The following is a 22119-nucleotide window of genomic DNA, read 5'->3' on the forward strand; positions in this document are numbered from 1 at the left end:
ATTAATGTAAATTCGAACCATCCCCCTCAAGTTCTAAAACAAATTCCAGTTTCAATTAACAATAGGCTAAATCAAAACTCTTCTAATGAAAATATTTTTAACTCCTCTAAACGCGTTTATGAAGATGCCCTTAAAAAAAGTGGCTTTCAAAATTTTGAGCTAAAATTTGAAAAGAAAATTGCAAAAAAGCGTAATAGAAATAGAAACATAATTTGGTTCAACCCCCCATACAGCAAAAATGTTTCAACAAATAAAGGTAAAATTTTTCTAAAATTAGTAGACAAACATTTTCCTCCCTCTAATAAATTACATAAGATTTTTAACAGAAATACCATTAAAGTAAGTTATAGTTGTACAAAAAATTTAGAAAGAATTATAAAAGGCCACAACTACGCGTTAATTAATAAAAATGAACATATAAAAGAAAAAAACACTGATTATTGTAATTGTAAACAAAAAATAGATTGCCCTCTAAATGGAAAATGCCTTTTGAAAAATGTAATTTACAAGTGCATTGTTTCCTCACAAAACAACCCTGATAAACAATATATTGGCTTAACCGAGGGGGAATGGAAAAAACGTTATACCAACCACAAACAATCGTTTAAACACAAAAAATATTCAAAAGAGACTATGCTGTCAAAATATATTTGGGATTTGAAAGAAAAAAATAAAAATTTTAATTTACAATGGTCTATTCTAAAATCTGCCCCTGCCTATAATAACATTTCCAAAAAATGTATGCTATGTTTGCAAGAAAAATTTGAAATAATTACTCATTTAAATCAAGAAAATTTATTAAATAAAAAATCTGAATTAATTTCTAAATGTAGGCACGAAAATAAATACCTCTTAAAAAATTATAAAAACAAATGAACAAATTAAACTATCCCCATTCCAATGAATATTATTTCATAATTACTTTCTGTAACTTCCTGTTAACAAAAAAATATAGTAATTAAAAATTTTTTATAATAATTTATAACTTCCTGTAAAATATTTTTTTCTATAAATTGAATTTTTTTTGAGATTTAGTAACTCTTCCTGATTATCCAGCAATGGTGAAACTTCAAGTCGAAGATAAAAGTTAGATAAGTGTTTTTTACTAATTAATTATTGCTCTGTTCTTTAAGAACATTGAGCACTCTATTTGTAAAATACACTAACATAATTTACACACACATATATATATATATATATATATATATATATATATATATATATATATATATATATATATATATATATATATATATATATATATATATATACAGGCCTATTAAGTTAGGAATAACTAGAAAACAAAGAATAGAGTTCTTCTTGCTTCTCAATCCTTATTGTTAGTATTACATCCACTAATAATCAAAAATTACCTGATTTGGTAAATTTGTTTCTTAACAACTTTAATTTATAGTTTTTTTTATCTACGTTTTAACTGAAAGCAGGAAAATTTAGCTTTATGCAATAAAAGTTACTGAAGATATTGGAAGTTTTTACAAGCATTTTAAAATACTCTACCCCCATGCTGTTATAAGCATTATTGAAATGATTCGTGGTGCATTTGAGAGTGGTTCTTTTGCTTGCGGTGTCTTATTGATCTCCGAAATGATTTTGATACAGTTTATCACAAGATTTTAATTAAAGAGTTATATCACTATGGTATATGGAGTATCACCAATGATTATTTTTCATTATAAATTCCAAAAAGTTGAATAAAATCATGAGATGTTGGAGTCAAAATAGGTGTCAGACATAGTCACCCCTTAGACCATTCTTGAGACCTGCTACAAAAAGGCAACAAATCTAGTTCATTTTTTCATTAAAAATGAACAATGGTTGGTTGCCCCCTTCAAACAGGTCTCAAAAACAATCCAAGGGGCTCCGATGTCCAACACTTATTTCGACCCCTTATCAGATGTATGATAATGGTTTTTTCTTGGTCAAATGTTTCTAATTTCTAAAAAGTTTCAAAGTAATTTCAACTTTCCACTTCAAAATTTATTTGATATCTTAGTTTCTTTCGATTAATGGGTTTAAATCCACAAACAAAGTTATTAAGTATGGTGTTCCACAGGGTTCTGTTAATTTAGGATTTTGCTCACTATAAATAAATTATTCATCATTTTGCTGACAATACTAATCTTCGATGCTCTAATAAATACTGTTATATATATATGTGTGTATATATATATATATATATATATATATATATATATATATATATATATATATATATATATATATATATATATATATATATATATATATATATATATATATATATATATATATATATATATCAGTATTTATTAGTGCATCAAAAATTCGTATGGTTAGCAAAATGATGAACAATCAAATTATTTATAAACTGAGATTGTGTTTACATTTTTTTGTATTTCGCTAATTTTCTATTTTGATAACTGCTGTTCTCTTTTATTTAAACTAAAGCTACATAAAAAGATTAATTAAAGCTAAAATAAAAAGATTAACTACTCAAATGCACTAGAAAATGTGCTGAAAACTAAGCTAAACTAAACAAATGGGAATATTAAAAAAAGGTAACATAAAAAATGAATTTTTTTTTTTAAGAATGAGACAATTAAAAAAAACTCAACTTAAAAGTGTCTTTTTATAAAAATACATTATATAGAATTATTTTCAAATTCTTTTTTAATTATGCAGCCTGGTTTTTATATTTGCTAATAAAACTTATGCCAAATCATTCCTATACCAGTTCATGCTTATGCTTGTTTTTTCAACTGCTTTGCATGTTTGCACCAATGCAGATTTGCACTTATGCCAGTTCACTCCTTTGCGGATTCGCGCTTTCGCAGTTATAAAAATACGCAGATTCGCAGTTATAAAGTTCTTTCACTTATGCAGTTACTCCAACAATACATAGTTGAAAAGTAAAATGCGAGGTTATGGCAAAAAAAGGAGTAATCTAATAAAAAAGCATTGCAAAGAACTTAAAATTGGTATTAAAAAAACACTATGTGAATTGATAAAAAGTTAGATGGTATTATTGCAATGTAACTTGGCATAATTTAAGATACAAAAGACAAAGCAAATGTTAACTAATCTAAAATCGAAGCTAGTCAACTTTAGCTTTAAATGAAATTGAAAATTTTATTGGAAAGTATTTCAGTAATTCTAACAGATAAAAATGAATTTAAATATTTCATACTACTTAAGCTAAAGTTTTTAACAGATAACTAAAGCCGAAATAATTCAACATTTTATCTTTAATTTATATCAAAATTATAGTGAATTTCAAACTAATTTTCAAAACTTTTTAAAATTAGTTGATTCATAAGCTTTAAAACATTTACAATATCATTGCCATCATTGGTATTTACTCCCACATATAGAATAAACAGGGAAAGGGGCTGACACTTAACTTTTTAGTTTTTCTTCTCCCTCCACAGCTTATCAGGAATCTCCATTTATTAATTTTTAAGATTTTCTTTTTCTTCCCTCAAATGTGTTAAATTAAATACTACTTAAATAGGTTAATTAATTACATTGTTTAAACATTGAACTAGTTCTAGTTGGTTTGAAACCAACTACTTCCAACTAACCAACTACAAAAAAACTAGTTCCAAATACTGGTTGTCCTATCAAATTTCATAAAAATTGTAATTCTTTTTATCTTGCAATAATTTATGTACTGGTGTACATAAATTATACATACATAAACAACATACTCATACCTCTCATTGTTTTAGGTTTTTGTTGTTTATTTTAAAAAATTCATAGAAATAATTTTGAAAAACTTCTATAAAGATATCTATAAAAATATGTAATATTTATACTAACTTTTTTTTGTAAGCCCACAACAGCCTGTGAGATTTAAATTTTTTCAAACGCCTTCTTTTTAACCTTACAACAACAGCAACAACAATAAAAACAACTATTACAGTAATTGATGTCGCAACAATGATGATAACTGATAATGACAACTGCTTTCCTAAATAAAAAAAAATTAATTTCTAATTTCATAAATTTAATAAAATGAATAAGAAAAAAAATAAAATAATAATAATATAAAAAAAATGATAAAGAGTTACAAAAACAATATCAAAAAATAAATTTTATTTTATTTTTTTCATTGTAATTTTTATTTTTTGATATTTTATTTTAACTAAAAATGAATTAGATCACAAATACAGATGGCATATTATACACAATACATTATGTAATAAACTATTATATATAAAATAAAATATTATATATAAAATTAAAGATAATAACAAAAAGTTCTTTAAATAAACCATACTAATTTTGCTACACAAGAATGATTTATAAATTAAATAGAAAACAAATTAAATATTGGTCATAAAATGATAAAATAAGATAAATTACAAATAAATTTTTTTTTTTTTTAAATGTCATCATTTTTAAATATAATACAAGTAAAAATGTCACCAAAAACGAGTTAAAATTTTACAGTTTTATTTTTATATAATTTATGACACTGATTATAAATTTAAAATGTTTTTTGTGCTGATTTCAAAAGTTTTGTGAACATTGATTGTAACCATATGGTTACTTAGAGTATTTAAAGAATAAACATAAATATCATAAATGGGAAAGCTTGTTTAAATAAAAACAAGTTGTTCATATATAGCAGAAATGTCATCTCTAATTGGCATCATACCAGTTTTGAAAGGTAAGCTGTTGCACCCAGTACAATCAAATTGAGCATAGTTAGCTTGTAAATAACTTTTTCTTTGTTTTTTTTTTTTGAAATTTTAAAATTCAACTTTAGATTTTTTTTAAAAGATCAACCAACAAATCACAGCAGTCATTACACCTAAGTTAATAGCCAGAAAGATTCACAGCACATTTTTATAAGATAATGAAAACAAAAGTATTATAAAACAAAAGTAAATATCTAACTTAAGTAAACTTCAATTTATGTAATGTTAAAAATTATATCAAGTTTTACAATTTTACTTTTACTTGAAAATTTGCATTGAAGCAGTATCTCCTTAATTTTTACAGCATTTATTTGCTGTTTTAAAAATTTATACCATCTTTTGCTTAATAAATAGTATTAAAAATTATAAATTTAGTATGCCTTAATGACCAAGGTTAACTTGCTGCGCTTTTAAAGTGCATCGTGAGGAATCAAAATTCAAGGCATGGACTGGCACAGCAGCAACTCTTCTTACAAATGAATATACATTGCATGACTTATTCAAACTTCCTGTCCCAGTGATAGTTAGCTGCATTTATAATTCAATTCATGGATGTTATTTAAGGAAAGATTGTCTTTTTTTTCGCTTGATTCATTAAACCTGTCTTAAATGTATTTTATAGTTTTTTACAACAATTTTTCATTATAAGTTTGCAACATTCCACTTGGAAGAAAAGTCATTCTTTGGTATTATTGAGTCAAATTTGTATGTAAATGATTCAACTATAACAACCATATCTATAAATGGTTTTAACATTGAGCAATGCCCCACTGAGGCTGAAAAAGGGGGCGCTCTTCCATATCTAAACTCTAATTTAAACTATGTAGTTTGCAATGACCTAAAGATCTGCTCTTCCGAATGTCTTGGATCCATTTTTGTTGAAACTATAAAGCCTCGCTTAAAAAATATAATAGTTGGTTGCATATATCGACATCCATCTATGAATCAAGACGATTTCACTAATAATTATTTATCTCCACTATTAGATAAGTTAAATATTGAAAAAAAAAAGTATTTATCTTATAGGTAATTTTAATATGGATATACTAAAATATAATGAATCAAATCCTATATCTAGTTACCTTGACTCGCTTATTTCTTTTTAATTACATCCTGTTATAACTCTACCAACATGCATAACAGCTAAATCACAAACACTTATTGATAACATCTTTATAAACTTCAATTCACCTGACCAAATCTCTGGCAATCTTACTATTTCAATATCTGATCATATGGCTTAATTTATCTGCATTCCTAGAAAAGCTAACCACCCTAAAAAATGTATATCTTACAGGTGATGCTTCAAGAACTGTAACAAAAGTATACTTATTGAAGATGTTTCCAACATTAACTAGGATCTCTATATTAAAAAAGATGATGATGTAAATCAATCTATCAGTTTTCTTTTAAAGATATTTGAAAACATATTAGATCAGCATGCTCCATACAAAAAACTAACTAAGCAGCCATAGATCACCAATGGCATACTTAAATCTATTTCCATTAAAAACAGACTATATAACTCTCAAACTTAAATAGAAAGAAAATATTATCACAGATCAAACTACCGTAACGAATATATTAAACAACTTTTTTGTTATTATCCAAAACAAACTTCAAAACAAAATCATACCTTCAACATCCAAATTCACTGACTATATCAACTCTCCAAATTCTAATATGTTCTTTATTGATTCTGTCACAGAGAATGAAATCTCTAACCTTATTTCCAGATTGACATAATGTTTCCAGATTGACATAATGGCAAACCATAAAGGTTTGCCATTATGTCAATCTGGAAACACTATTAAATATATATCATGTCATTTTTGGCTCTCATATAAGATATGCCTGTCGAATATGGAGACAATCTCAACAGCAAGCAGTTTTAAGGATATTTCATCTTCGAAACAAAGCTTTAAAAATAACACATTTTCAGAATTACAAATGCATTCCTAATGTGCTTTATCTTACTTCTATGATCCTTAAACTGACCTTGTTCAATTCTTGAACAGTTAGTTTGTCTGGAATCACCAACACAAAAACCTACCTCTTACCTTCAACAATTTCTTCCCAAAAAAATGCAAATAACCGATACTATCTTCAATCAATTGATAATCATAATCTTGCAGTCTTAAATCATCGATTGGTTACTTATGGATATAAGTCCATAAAAAACCAAAGTATAAAATCTTGGAATAACCTTCCCTATGACCTAAAAGCTCTCCATTCAATCGATGTTTTTAAGAGTAACCTATTCCATTCCTTTCTAATCAAATACAGTTAATAAATCCAAACATATGTGTATCTGTGTATAAGTTTATTTTTTTTTTTGTTATTTCACCTCCCCAATATGTGCATGTATGTGAATGTGTATATATATATATATATATATATATATATATATATATATATATATATATATATATATATATATATATATATGTGTGTGTGTGTAAGTATATATATATATACATATGTGTGTGTTTGTGTGTGTATATATATGCGTGTATGTGTACATATGTGTATGTGTATATAATATATACATATATAATACACATATTATTAAATGTGTGTGCACAATATTATTATATGTGCGTATATGTATTTATGTTTGTATATGTGTATGTTTGTATGTGTTTATGCATATTTATGCGAGTGTATATTCGTATATTTGTGTATAGTAGATATGAATCTAAATATATATTTGTGTATATTATGCATGAATTTAATTATTGCATACATACCTGTATTTTTTATGATTCTTGTAATTATTTATATTCTTATCATTTTATTTTTGGTATTGTCATTTTACTTTTATCATTGTATTGTTATTATTGTTACTTCTACCACTTTTATTATTATCATTATTAGTATTTTTACTCATTCAACTTTAAATTTTGTTATTGCTGTGGGCGATTAATATTACTATTAGCATTAACAATATATTTATTAGCTTTTATTTGCAAGGTTTTTACTTAAGATTAGTACATGTACCATTTGTAAACTTCCGTAAATGTAACAACTATTTCAGAATATATGAATAGATTGATTGATTTGGTGGCTTTTGATAAATACTACTTGTTGCAAAAAGAGGGATTTAAAATATTTAAAATATTATTTAAATTAACTACATAGTCAATAGTTGCAAAAGTTTGCATTAACTAAAAATATGAGAGTACATGATGGGGAAGGATGAAATGAAAGAAAATAACTTACTAAGTTTTTGAACAGTTAAATTCCTACTAGTGCGCCTCTTCATTGTTTAAAATTTGAAATTGGTTGTGTAATTAGGTCAAACGTTTAAGGAGTTAGCGTATATAAAAAAAATTGTACTTAAGAACAATAGCATTTAAAAGGTGGTTTTTCAAAACTGATAAACATTCCATTCAAGAAATGATAGGCAAAAAATGTTGCACAAATAATCTAATCATTTGAACATTACTTTATTGCAATATTTAACCAAATTAGAAACTCATAAATTTCATGATTTTTATAAGTATTAATTAAAGTTGGATTAACAAAATGATATAACTTTTGAATAATTTAATAAATGATATACAAACTATGTTTTATTTGCAAATACACTTCATTTATTAATGATTATTGTTTTACCATTAAACACATCATTTTTAACAAAAAGATTTAATAAAGCTAATTTTTTACTGGAAACCCAATTTTTGTTCATTGCTGTTATAACTGATTTTTAAAATGTATTAATGTCTATAATGTGTAGAGCTAGAGCTAGGCATTAAAACTAGCCAAGCAAGGTTGTGAAGTGCGTGTAGAGTGAGGCTTTTAAACTAGCCAAGCAAGTGACCTAAAGTATTTTAAGTTCGACTGTTATGCTGGCCGACTATTTTTTATAATAAAAGTTCTATTTAAAAAAAAAGTAAAATGGTTTAAAGCAATATTGCCAACCTTGCCAGCCAAGTGTTGTATTGAGTAGGGGTGTTACTGTTGTATATCTAGGTTCTGTTGTACAGCCTTTTACAATTATTTAGACCTAAAAAAAAATACTATTCTTAAATACTCGACCTACTTTAGAATATTTTAGAATAAATAGTAAGTGAGAGGTGTGTATCAGACTTACCATGACCCATATTATGGGCCCGGAAAACTTTAGTTGAACATTAATCAGTAACTCAAAACAAAGATTTTTATTTTCTACTATTTACTAAAAATAATTGAAATAAAACAACTATATATATACAACTGTATATAGAAATATCAAAATATTATGATCGGTATGATACAGGTCATGATAAGTCTATTCCACACTGAATAATTAAATCATTTATTTCAGAAACACATCAAGTGACATTTGTTTTCAAAAATAGTATTCTTATAGATTATGAAAGGTCAACTTCAACGTCATTATGTTAATGATACTCAGAATTTTAAGCATGCTTTTTTATATTAAAAAAAAAGTGAGTTAAGAAGTCATTGTATTGGAAAACAAAATTCTTTTTGTTTGGAAAAATTTTATTAAGTAAACACTTGCGTAACAAAAATGTTTCTTATTGTTAAAAGTGGTGCACAAATCAATATTTTTATGTAAAGTAGTGCAAAAACTAATATTTTTATGTATGTTCATTATTATAGGAGATTTTTTAAGAACACAGAGCTAAAGGACCAGGAAAAATGGTCTGTGGTCCTTTAGCTCTGTGTTCCAGTGTCGCTTTGACAGGGACACTCTTATTATATTGACAACTCAGTGTGATGAAATTCTCAAGCCTGCTAATTAATCTAAAAAAAAAGACTCCTTATGTGACAATGCACACCAAAAATACTAACAGGTATTTATTTACACATGGACACCATCCATGTGTAACATTATACTGTTGACAATCTAATATGTAACAGCTGCTGATGGAATCAGCCTCTCTGAGAGCTACCACATAGTTTGGAAACCTTACTACCTTAGAACCATTAAACTGAGTTTTCAAGCTGAATACTCCTACAAGATAACAGATAACAGAAGATATAGCAGGAAGAGTTCATAACTATACTATCAAGAAGACACAAAAACTAAAGTAGAGTCAAAAGATCTTACTAGGCAAGAAATAATTTAACACAGGTTAAGATCTATGGCAGCCTAATAGATGAAGATACAGAGATAAATTATACAAAGACTAAGAGATACAAAGAATAAATAATATAAAATTTAGAGATGAAATATAGAGTAATTGATATAAATATCTAAATAATACTTAGTGAGATTTCTGCTTCACTGACAGGCCAATGAAGTAGTTCTTTTTAAAATGACATTTCTGTTATTTGTTTGCTAACTTATGCTATTGATTGATAACTTGTCAGATTAAGTTTTCAAAGAAGTGATCTTGACTAAGTGGGCTTTCCAAGAGAGAAATCTCATAAAATGATAATACTTTAAAACTTTTAGTGCTATGTTTTGATTCAAGAGTATATTTTTTCCGTGACTTCTTGAAAGTGTGACTTTTTTATGAAACATCATTTCTAATCTTATTTCCTAACAGAAAACCTGTTTTTATTTTAGGTTTATTAATTATCATATCATATGCATTGAATCAGTTCTCAAATAGCAAAAATCTTTATCATATGGATTGAATGAGTGACCTCAAATAGCAAAAAGTGATCATTTTATATATATACATACATATATATATACATATATATATATATATATATATATATATATATATATATATATATATATATATATATATATATATATATATATATATATAAAACTAAAATTAATAATATTATTAAAACTAAAAACAAATTAATAATATTATTAACCTAACTACTAATCAATTTCCGTCCCGTAACGATCTAAAATACAAATATAAACCGTAACGTCCACTAAACAAAGCGTAGCAAAATTAAATTTTACTACTTGCCTGATGATTGTGATAACACATGAAACTCAGAGTTGCAATATTAAATTATATTATAAACATTAGCATTTAGCTAATTCCTGGTACTGCGGGTAACAGTAACATATATATTATATAAAAATATATATATATATAAATATATATATATATATATATATATATATATATATATATATATATATATATATATATATATATATATATATATATATATATATATATATATGTATATATATATATATATATATATATATATATATATATATATATATATATATATATATATATATATTTATGGTTAGGTTTTTAAAGTGTTTGACAATAATGCATGGTTTGCTTGGATATACTTTTATTTGCTGAATATAATTGGGGCTCAACTTTTACTTTAGGCCAATGCCACAGGTAACAGAACAACTGTGCAATTCCTATTTTGGCCAGAACATCTATTCAAGAAAAAAATTATAAATCTTTAACAGACTAAGGAATAAGATTAAGGAATATACTTATCAAAGTAATTTTTTTTAAAAAGTACAAGCCTCATTTAGTTCCTAGTTTTTTCCTGATTCTTGATAAGAACAAAGTTTTTTCTATTTTTAGATTATCTTCACTAAATTGATTCTCTTTACTTTGTTTGAATAATGTAATTTACTTTACTTCAAAAACTTTGATAAGTTTTTTGACTATCTTCTCTTGGTATAACATTATCAGGAGAATCACTATACATTCCCTGCTTTTCCTAGCCTAGTTATATTTTTGGTATTTAGGTACAGAAACACAACACTCTCTAATAGCTGACACTATTTAAACTTGTGTTCTCTGACCGTTTTTATTAATGTGAAAATTTAAACTTCAGGTTATCAATTTCTTAGGTTGAGCACTTTCTCTTTTTATATCTTTAACATCTTCTACTTTAATAAGAATCTGAAGGCACCCTAGGCATTTTTAGTATCAAAACAGTTTTAATATTGTATAAAACCATCTCACTTTTTCAAAAAATTTAAAAACAAAACATTGCATAAAACAACTGAAACAAAAATGTTTATAAAAACAAACATATCTTATTTATATCAGCAATACTTATACACTAATAGTTATTTGTATGATGCAGCTGTTGTTTTTGTTGTTGTTTTTTCACCTGAATTATTTTTATGAAACAAACTTTTATTACTGTTGATTTATATAGTTCTAAATTGGACTTTTCTTCCTTTTTTCTTTTTTTATTGTAACGCTATAATTTGAATGTGAGTAGTATCCAGAACTAACATTGACAACATCAGCCCTCAAGTAGTTTAAAGAAGTTTTGAAAACAATTTGTGAAAAGAACCCATTTGCTTTTCCATTTGAAAAAATAGCAAGAGTTGAAAGATAAAGAAATTTGTCAAGCAGCTACAGTGAGTTGTATTTGTATTCAAAGACTACTCTGCTTGTTTGCAGAGTAGTCTCTGAATACATTATTTAAATTCAAATTAAAAAATCTCCTTAATGATTATTTCAAGCATGGTGAATTAGGAAAAGTTCTAAGCCATGTTTATTTTATTATGAAGTAAAATATGAACATGTTACTACATGTTCATATTTTACTTAGCAAATGACGATAAGCTTATAACATCACAGAACATAATTAATTTATTTCTGATCTGATCGTAAATTATGAGCTTCATGATGATTTGCATGATTCACTTGGCATACTAAACCCAAGTTCACCCTTAATGTAAGATGAAGTAGGCAGCAAAAAAAAGAACTAAATGCAAACACTAGTGAAGTACCGATAAAACATTTTTAGCTTATGCTGATACCGATAGACAAAAAAAGCCAATACCTCGAAAAAAGACAATACCACGATACCAATACCTCGATACCAATACCGATACTAATTAATTTACTGATTATAAGAACAATTAATATTATGAAAAAAATATTACAAATCAGAATCAAGATCATGATCACCCAACTGCTGCTAACATGTAATCAAGTACAACTTGGCAGATGTCTGGCTGCCTTGTAACTATAACTTAAAATACACCCTGCCTTGGGGTTTTTGGTTGAGCTTAGACTAGAGTTGGTGTCTTGATAAAAATATTTGTCTTGGGCAGATGTTAACAAAATACTTTATGGGTAAGCAGAAAATATTTGCAGGACAGCCTTGCACTCCTTTTTCATTAATAAGCTAGCATACATTCAAACCTGGATTACATTGTTTCCTGCCTTGGATGAAGAATGCTGGATCATCTTTACTCCTGTGTTGTTTCTTATCTATATTAATGAGCTTCCTAATAGTCTTTTTCTTAATGTGGCAATTTGTTAGATGAGGCAACTATATACTTTGGTCACAAGAATTATAAGATTTTAATCGCATAGAAAAAGCAGCTAATCTTAAATGCAATCTCTCTTTTAAGACAGCATGGTGTTCTTAATCTTCATTCCATTCTATAGCTCTTATTTTTTCTATACTACTTTCATTTTTAGACTAGCCCTTCCAATTATGCTTATTCTCTTTTAGATATAATCAAAAAACACATTACAAATGTAGTTAGACTTGCTCTAGCTCCGAAGCCTGTACTTCAAATTTCTTGTTCAATTCAAAAAACGTGTTTCAACACGTTTGAACAAAAAAAATTTGTTCCACAAAACTCTTGTTCTACCTAAACTCAATCTCACATGACTCATCATTTAGCATCCTTTTACTGGAACTGCTCAAAAAACTTTTAAAAAACTAGTTTTTTTTACTTCAAACACAATACTTCAGAAGCCATGTCTTTATATTTTCCTCACACACACAGTTGACAAAAGTATTCTCTCAACCACTTTCTTGTTATTTAACTTTCTCCTATGCTTTCTGTTAACTACCAACTTACATAATATTAATTGCAGCCGTTTTGAAAGTAAATTTGCTATTAAAAATATAAATTTTAAATTGCATAATTGTGTTTCAAAAATAAAAGGTATATCTATATATTATATATAAAGAGAGTTAGGTTTATTTAGTATGTAACTATTTTCATGAAGTAGGATTAAATTTTTTTTAAAAAGCAATCAATTAGAAAATTGGTAAATCAATAAAAAAAGGCTGATACTGATATATGCAAAAAGTAGACAATTAAGCTTATATATATGCCAATTAATCAGTATACATCATTAGCAAATGCTGCAGCAGTTTAGATTATATATTTACTGTAACAGAATATCCGGATGCGGTAGTGGTGAAGCGCTCGCTTCATAAGTAAGAGGTTCCGAGTTCGATTTCCACCACTTACATGGTAGTACTGCGCTTAACTTGTTTCTCCGCGCAGCGGCCTTGTTTGTCAAGGTTCGTGTTTCAGAGTTATAGAGTTGAGAGAGGGTTATAACCACAAGTAGCCTCCTCATCTGTAGTGGCCTTCTTGGCCTTGGGGAAGTGAATTACAACAACAACAAAAAAAAAACCCACACTAGAGAAGTTGTGATAATGGCTTGGTTATCAATAATAACGGCAACAATGTAAATAACCATTGAGTAGTACCTTATAATGTGTGGTTATCAAAGAAATATCAAGCGCAAATTAATGTTGCTTTAAATACATCTATAAGGATTATGACTGCTTTGATAGTATATTTTAGAGAAGGAGCATAACGAATGATTTTAGAAAGTGGTGTTCAACCTGATATCCACAGTGTTGATATCAGTGATGATACACCTCATTGCATGATTAAAGTTTAATTTTAAAAATAAATGAGCTTATTGTTATTCATATGTAGACTTACTCTTTATTTTGTATTTCACAATAAATATTGTAAATGGAAGGTTAGAAAAAGTGGTGGTAAAAAGGTGTTAGTAAAAATGTATAAAGTTATCAATTAACAGTATTTTAACTCTTTTGTCAACTGTTTATTTGTCCCTTCTTTACTGTCTAGTATCTTCCAACTTAAATGGTGATTAGTAACAGCTTTGTTTAAAGTGAATTTGTTGAAAAACATTTTCTGTAACAATCTTTAATGGGTAAAAAACAATGCATTTGAAAAAAAACTATTGCTTTTACCAAAAAAAATCTGTAACTTAATTTGGTGGAAAATTGCAAAAACAATTTACTACACAAATAAAATATTTAGGAGAAGGAAAGTTATTATATTATAATTTTAAGTTATTCATGTTTACTTTCCATAATGCAAATCATTTCTTCAACATAAAAAAAACCTTTATATAAAAAAAAAAATTTACAAATAAATTTACAAAATAATTTACAAATAATTTAAATGTTGATTAATTAAATTAGTAAGAAAAATAAAAAAATAAGCATAAAAAAAAAATTTAAGGTCACCTATTTTATTTTTTATTTTGATACAATAACGACTGCATCCATCACTACAACATTTTTCATCAATATTTATGCACTCAGAATCATTCGTGCAATTATCTGCATCAACAACTTCACACCTGGCCGTATCAGTATCTACATCAGGACATGCACTCAGCTTTTTATCTAAAATAAACAACAGAGATTTTTTTTATTTGATAAATATCTACACTATTATTCAAGTTTTTAAGAAGTAAAGGTTCTTTGTATGATAATAATGTTGGACCATAAATCCATAGTAAAATCATGTTCACATTGAAATTGGTTTGTATTAATAAAGGCGTTTTTCATTTCTTCTTCTAAGAATACGAGAAGCTATATTTTCTTTTTCATTAAAAGATCATTCCATTATGAAGAGATCACATTGTTGTTTCTATGTTTATTAGAAAATTAAAATTTGTAATTGAAAATCACATTCTACATTTACTTCAGATTTTCTAGTTAGAGACGGATTAAAGATAAGGCCTCTGCTTCCTTAACTGAAACTTTGTTAGAACTGTTGATAAAAGAAGTGAAAAAATTTAGATTATTCAGTTTATTTTTGAATTCTTTTGCTAAACTAAGAGCAATTGCAGCAGTTCCATGTTTCCATTCTAATTGATTTACCTTTGGGTATAGGCAAAGCAATAGTCTTTCTTTTGTAAGTAAGCAACGACAAACTTCTTTTTTGGTCAAATCCAAGTCTTTACTATTCATGGTTTGAATACCGAATAAAATGTCTGTTTGTCGCATTTCTTGCAGCAACTCATTATTTTTCAAATTGATGGCATAAATTCATGCCTCTTGTCTTCAAAAAAAATTTTAAAAGCCTTCTAATGAGACATTCTCTCTGTGTGCATGATTGCAGAACTATGTTGCAATTGACTACATCTTTTTCCACTACTCCATTACAGAGTAAAGCTTTTTAAAACCTGAATTAGCGATGCATACCTTTGGCACCTTGCATTTTAGCGCAGTTCCATCAACACTTTCAATTTTAAGCCAATCATTAGCATTTTATTTTGCAAGTGCAGAATCTTTTTATTTATTAGCTGTTTTTAATTGTAGCTTTATTTGATAAGTTTTTACTTTTTTCCCAGAGGATGTTTCAGATAGTGAGTTTCTTTTTAAAAAAATGTTTGTTACTTTTTTCATTATTTTTGTACTTACTATTTAATAATTTCTAAAATCTTAAAACAAAAACTAATTTATTCAATTTAAATGGTTATGATATTTTTAAATAAAAGTTTTTCCAACCAATTATAAACTTGCTTTATTATTTTTCAGACATTTAAAAAAGGTTACCAAGGTTACCATTTCTAGTTGTTAACTCATTTTATTCAAAAGAATTTGCTTCATTCAAAAAAAGTTCATTCACAGTTGATTAACTTTAAATTAACAAAGTGAAGACTGTTACAAAATCAACGCTAAGTTTATTCCACCAATCAAAAGCATTTTTTTTTTAATTCAGTTTTTTACTTATCTTTTTTTTATAAATGTAAATTTTGCGCTTTTTATTTTAATTTTTTTAAACCTATTTTTTTTTTGTAAACTAAAGATTGTTATGGTCTTATAACTGTGTCGACGATCATTATTTGTAAATAAACTTCACAAACATGATTAAAATAGCATTTTACTGCTGGATTCAATATTGTAGAGAAAATATTTGTCACTATTTTAAAAAACATATGCTGTAAAAAATATATATATCAGCCTAATAATGGATTAGATCAAAAATAATAATAATTAAAATGGGCATTTTAAAAGTTCTAAGTATACCTAAAAGCATTAAGATAATGTTAGTTGGGCCAGGGTATAATGGGTCTCGATATTATAAGATCCATACCAAATTTGTTTAATTAAGGGTTCTGACAGGTCTGGGTCTGGCAGGTTTTAAGTTTAAAAAAGACGACCCAGACCCGGATTAAATGGATCGGGTTAGGCCTGGGTCTAAACTTAACCCATTACCAGCCCTATATGTAACTTAGACATCAACTTTGCTATTCTTTTTTGACTATTTTCAAAAATATTTATATCTTTTTCATGATAAAGACCTAATATATGTATTGCAAATTTCAAATGTCAAAAATAAAATAGCTGAAGAATAGCTGACAAGACCTACTATGCAAAAACTTGAAGGGTAGGCATAGAATTTCTGTTAGCCTTGAACCCCTTTTTCATCTAATATGTTATAGATAAATACCAGTGTTTGTATTCATAGTCAGTTTTATCTAAAATATAAATACCACATCATTTCTCTGACTTTTTGATGGTTTTGTGGCATTAAACATAAGTAAGTTAGGTGCGCTAATAAGTTTAGGAAGTTTTTTTCATCTTTCGGTGAGAAAACAAACAGAGTTATATCACCAAATTAAGATTTATGAGAGATCAATTTAAATTTTTATGAAATGGATGCCTAACTATCTTTTCTATCCCAAAATAGTTGTTAAAGAAGGGTTGTTTTGAAACTTTCAAAAGCAATTATCTAAACATTAAAAGGCGTATTTGTAATTGAAGGAACAAAATTTAATCCCAAACTTAAAGTTCTCTTTCATTGTCTGTTTGGTAGTGTTTAGATATGTTGGTTATTAATTTATTTTTAAATTGGTAAAAAAAATTTGACTTGACTTAAATGATTTCTTTGCTATATTGCCTCATGTTACTATAGGCCCGTTGAATAAAAAATGAGCAATTGCTTTTACTCAGTAATTGGTCAGCTTTACGTAAATAAAATCTTCATCAGTTTTCCTCAAATTTTTATTTACATAAAGTTAAGCAATTTTCTCAGTAATTGTTCAACTTTACGTGAACAAAAACTAAACCATAATTGCTAAAGTTTTTATTCAAATAAAGCTGACCAATTACTGAGTAAAAGCAATTACTCATTTTTATTCACCAGGTCTTATGTGTTGATGAAATTGTGAAGTAGGAGAAAACAAAGGTAACAATATTTGGTCCCTCGAATAATAGGTCAGAATAATAAAATAAGACAATGATTGCAAAGGGAAGAATACCCAAAGAATACGATTTAAAGTGAAAACTCTACAGTCAACATTAAAAAAAATCAAAACTCAAACATGTATGTATACCATTATATACATCATACCAACATATCTATATTTATTCCAACCCATAAACTACCTAAATAAAATAGAAAATATTATTTAAATAATATTTATCTAAAGGACAAAAAGCATGTAAAATGCTGAACAGGTTGTATGTAGTAAGTGACTGAGGTTGAAATTTGACCAAGACCGGGTTTGATAAAATATAGCCAGGGTCAGGTTTGTGACCAGGGCTGCATAAACCTTTGTACATTCAAAAGTTGTTGTTTTTTTATTCAAAATTCAGGTTAAAAACTTTATTTATTTTGTATATATATTCATATATAAACATTGTTATGATCAACATGATCAACATGATCAACATGATGATCATCATCATCATCATCATTATCACCATCATCATCATCATCATCATCATCATCATCATCATCATCATCATCATCATCATCATCATCATCATCATCATCATCATCATCATCATCATCATTATCATCATCATCATCATCATCATAATGATCATCATCATCATCATCATCATCATCATCATCATCATCATCATCATCATCATCATCATAATGATCATCATCATCATCATCATCATCATCATCATCATCATCATCATCATCATCATCATCATCATCATCATCATCAGGCTTTAGCCTTCCTCTTTTATGCTGTTATGCATTTTCTCCTAAAGCTGCTACCTCTCTACATACTGATACCTATATCACTTTATTCTTATTTAACAAACATTGTTTGATACAACATTTTTTAATCTGTCTAAGATTATGCCTTTTTAAGTCAAGCCTCTTTCTACTCCACATTTTTCACCATCTTGAGCAGTTACTTTATTCAACCGTAATCATTTTTTTAATCTTATTTACAAGAACATCCGCTTAAGAATTAATGACTTTTTATTATTGCAAGGAATCAATGTAAAAAGGTCCTATCTGATGTTAAATTTTGGGTAATTTCGCGTCAAATCATCCAGTCCATTGAACCATCTTCTCTTTATTTTGACACATTTTTCCTAATTATAAAAAAATATAGCATGCAAAATTTCAGCTAAAAATGTTGATCGGTTGACAAGATACTGCAATTTTAATATTGACCTGGTTTCCCAAAATGACCCGGTTTTCATAACATTCTGAAAAAAACATTTTTCTTAAAAAAATAAGAAATAAAAATAGCAAAAATATAAAAAAATTAACTTATATAATGTTTTTTTGATGCTGAATTCAATGAACATTCTTAAAATGCTGAAATATTAAAGAAACATTTTTAAAAGTTAATAAAACAACTTGTTTCAATAAACCAACTTTGGGGCCGTATATCTCAAAACACCCCTGTCAAATTTTTTTTTTTTTTTTTTGCTGTTAATATTATTAGCTACTTATAATCTTACTAGATACAAAAAATTTAACTGGAAAAAAAACTAAAACATATAGAACTTTAACTTCAAAGATACATCGCTTTTTCAAGAAATTCCAAAACAATAAATAAATAAAATAAAAATAAGTTAATCATAATTTAAAAAGTTACTTAAATATACAAGATTTTTAAAGGTATCGAAGATGTAAGTTATTTTGACTGTGTAATATAGTTCACAGTTCACAATATTGTTGCTGTTTTACTTGTAATTCTTTTATTTCAGCATTTTCAAACACATAGTTTCTACCGGAACTAGAGCAAGCTTGTGGAACAGAGAGTTTTTTCAATATGTTGATGTTGGGAATAAACAGTAGTTGTCACTTTCAGGCCAGTTAAAACAGATTGATAGACCTTTTGGGTGAAAAAACTTAACTTTAACATCAACTTCTTCTAGGTTGGTTTTAGTTGCAATGCCGATCCACAACTTATCATCATAGACTACAGCTACATAACCTCCTAAAGTGACAGTATCAGGTTGAAATATATCTTGTTTCTTTTTAAGATTGTGGATTATTGTATAATTAAATGAATAACCAAAACTGTTATATATTATATCTGCTAAATCTTGTATCTTATCTCAGATGTTAGGTTCTAGATACTTTTGGACAATCAGTGTCATTAACTAAAGTTTTAATCTCTGATCTTGTAACTTCTCCCTATATTAATAGGGCAGAGTTATTTGAAAAGAACTTTTCCTCTAACTTGACTCTTGAATCTAATGGCCATACTCTTCCTGTCATACTAGTTAAACAAATTAACCCATTGCTAAACATCCAAATCAATCTGGTTTCCAATGCTAAAGTTAACTCTCAATTAAGCAAACAAATTATAATTCTACAATTTGTGCTTCAGACAAGATTTCCATCATAGTCCTAAAAAAGTGTTCTCCAGAACTCTCTTCAATTTTTGCTATACTATTAAAAGTGCTAAATAAGTGGTTCTAATTTTTCAAAACTCTAGAAGACAGTTTAAGAAACAGTTTTTGTAACATTTTACCTCTTCAACTATTCTATGATTAGTTTCACTCTATTATTAGTTTCTTTATATAAAGTTTTTGAGATTATTAAATCAATTCTTTTTAACTGCAGTATTATAGTTATTCTTGAAGGCCTACACTCTCCTTCATTTTGAGTAACTTTAAGGGTATTACAAGGTTCTATCTTTGCTCCTGTAATGTTTCTTATCTACAATAACAATCTTCATGAAAAAATTTACACCTAAAGTGGCTCTACTTGATGAAGACTCAGCTTTATACTCTTGTCTTTACATAAGTCTTTACTATTTGATTGCTTAGAACAAGCAGCTGATTTAATCTGATCTCTTATTTGTAACGGCCTAAGGCTTACAGTGACTGTGGATTTTAAATCTGGACTTGAAATCCACAATTTTTGTTAGACAGCAAAACTCATTCATTTATTTCAAAAAAAAAAAAAAAAGGTGTAAAAACGCATTGTATACATAGTTTACAGCCAACCTTCAGCAATTGTCACATTGTCATTGCTTCTCTTTCTCTTTTCTGTAAATACTATAATAAGGGCTGCTCTAAAGAGCTAGCATCTCTTGCGCAATCTACTAAAATTCTTCTTGCATTACTTGTCACTCTAATAATGGATGCTTACAGCCTTGTTTGAAGTGAAGATGTTTAAAAAATTGTTTAAATAAAAAATAAACAACAAAATAGAAATATAGTTTAGGCTGCAAGCTATCTAAAGGTGAAAATAAGTTTTTTGAATTTTTAATTGATTTATTACGAAAGCCACTATTTTTTAGCTTTTAAAGTTTAGTTCAAACATTTTTTTCATGAGGACAACAATTTAAGCTTTTAAGATGATACAAACATTTGGCATTATGGTATATATTTATTTTTACAGTTTAAAAAGTTTACTTACTTGAGACTATTGGTTTATTGAGACTATTTGTTTGCAATCATGATACTAAATATTCAACTGTGTTTAAAAAACCTTTTTATGAAGACACCAATGAAAACTTTAGTCATTTTAATATATATTTATTTAAAAAGTATACTTACTTGAAACAGTTGGGTTTTTTGTTGGCAATGATGATACTAAAAAGAAAAAAAAAGATTTTTTTTTAAAATAAGAAAACTAAAATTTAAAAATAATTACAATAAAGTAGTTTTGCTATAGCATAATTTTTGGAATGTGTTTCTTTGGCACACTATACTGACAGGCTGTGTAAACAAGCATTAAAAAAACAAGTTTTTCCTTTTTTTTTATTAAATTTTTTTTATTTAATCAGTTTTTTATGTGAATTTTTAATAAGTGAGTGTATTTTCAGTCTTTCAAGTTTAGTTCAAAACTCTACTGTAAATTGAAATTTTAACTGTTGTTAAATAAGCTATTTAATTTAAACATTAAATTCTATTTTCAGAAAAATCACGAAAAAACAAAAAAAAAAGAAAATATTTATTCTTAAAACCTCAAAATAAATTTCTCATGCTTAATCATAATAAATTCATCTATTTTTATGAAAATTAAGAAAAAGTTAAGAAAACATCTAAGTTTCAGCAATTCCTTAAAAAAGCTGAGATATTTAAGCTTTAATATTGCTGACTAATGCTAACCAACTCAGCATTTTTTTAGCATGATTTTTTTGTCTAAGAGGTAAACTATAGGTTTTGAAGTATTATCATTTTTATTTTTATTTAGTAAAATTTATAATTTACAAAAATGATTTTTTTTTAAATAGATGTTCCTTTTGCAAAA

At 26.8% G+C, this 22119-nt stretch overlaps 2 protein-coding genes across 2 annotated transcripts in view; both read right to left on the minus strand.

The window, feature by feature from the left end:
• Positions 1-8809, minus strand: part of LOC100215622 (tyrosine-protein kinase receptor torso) — a 44194-nt gene extending 35385 nt beyond the window's left edge. The window contains exons 1-2 of the mRNA XM_065802604.1: positions 8800-8809; positions 3820-3970 (exon numbers count right to left, since the gene is read on the minus strand). Of these exons, the coding sequence (XP_065658676.1) occupies positions 3820-3970; positions 8800-8809 (161 nt within the window). The remainder of the gene's footprint in view (positions 1-3819; positions 3971-8799) is intronic.
• Positions 8810-14705: 5896 nt separating this feature from the next.
• Positions 14706-22119, minus strand: part of LOC136083199 (uncharacterized) — a 75468-nt gene continuing 68054 nt past the window's right edge. The window contains exons 11-13 of the mRNA XM_065802605.1: positions 21423-21458; positions 14883-15044; positions 14706-14758 (exon numbers count right to left, since the gene is read on the minus strand). Of these exons, the coding sequence (XP_065658677.1) occupies positions 14706-14758; positions 14883-15044; positions 21423-21458 (251 nt within the window). The remainder of the gene's footprint in view (positions 14759-14882; positions 15045-21422; positions 21459-22119) is intronic.

Source organism: Hydra vulgaris, chromosome 08 (genome assembly GCF_038396675.1).
Source record: "Hydra vulgaris chromosome 08, alternate assembly HydraT2T_AEP".
Lineage (NCBI taxonomy): Eukaryota > Metazoa > Cnidaria > Hydrozoa > Anthoathecata > Hydridae > Hydra > Hydra vulgaris.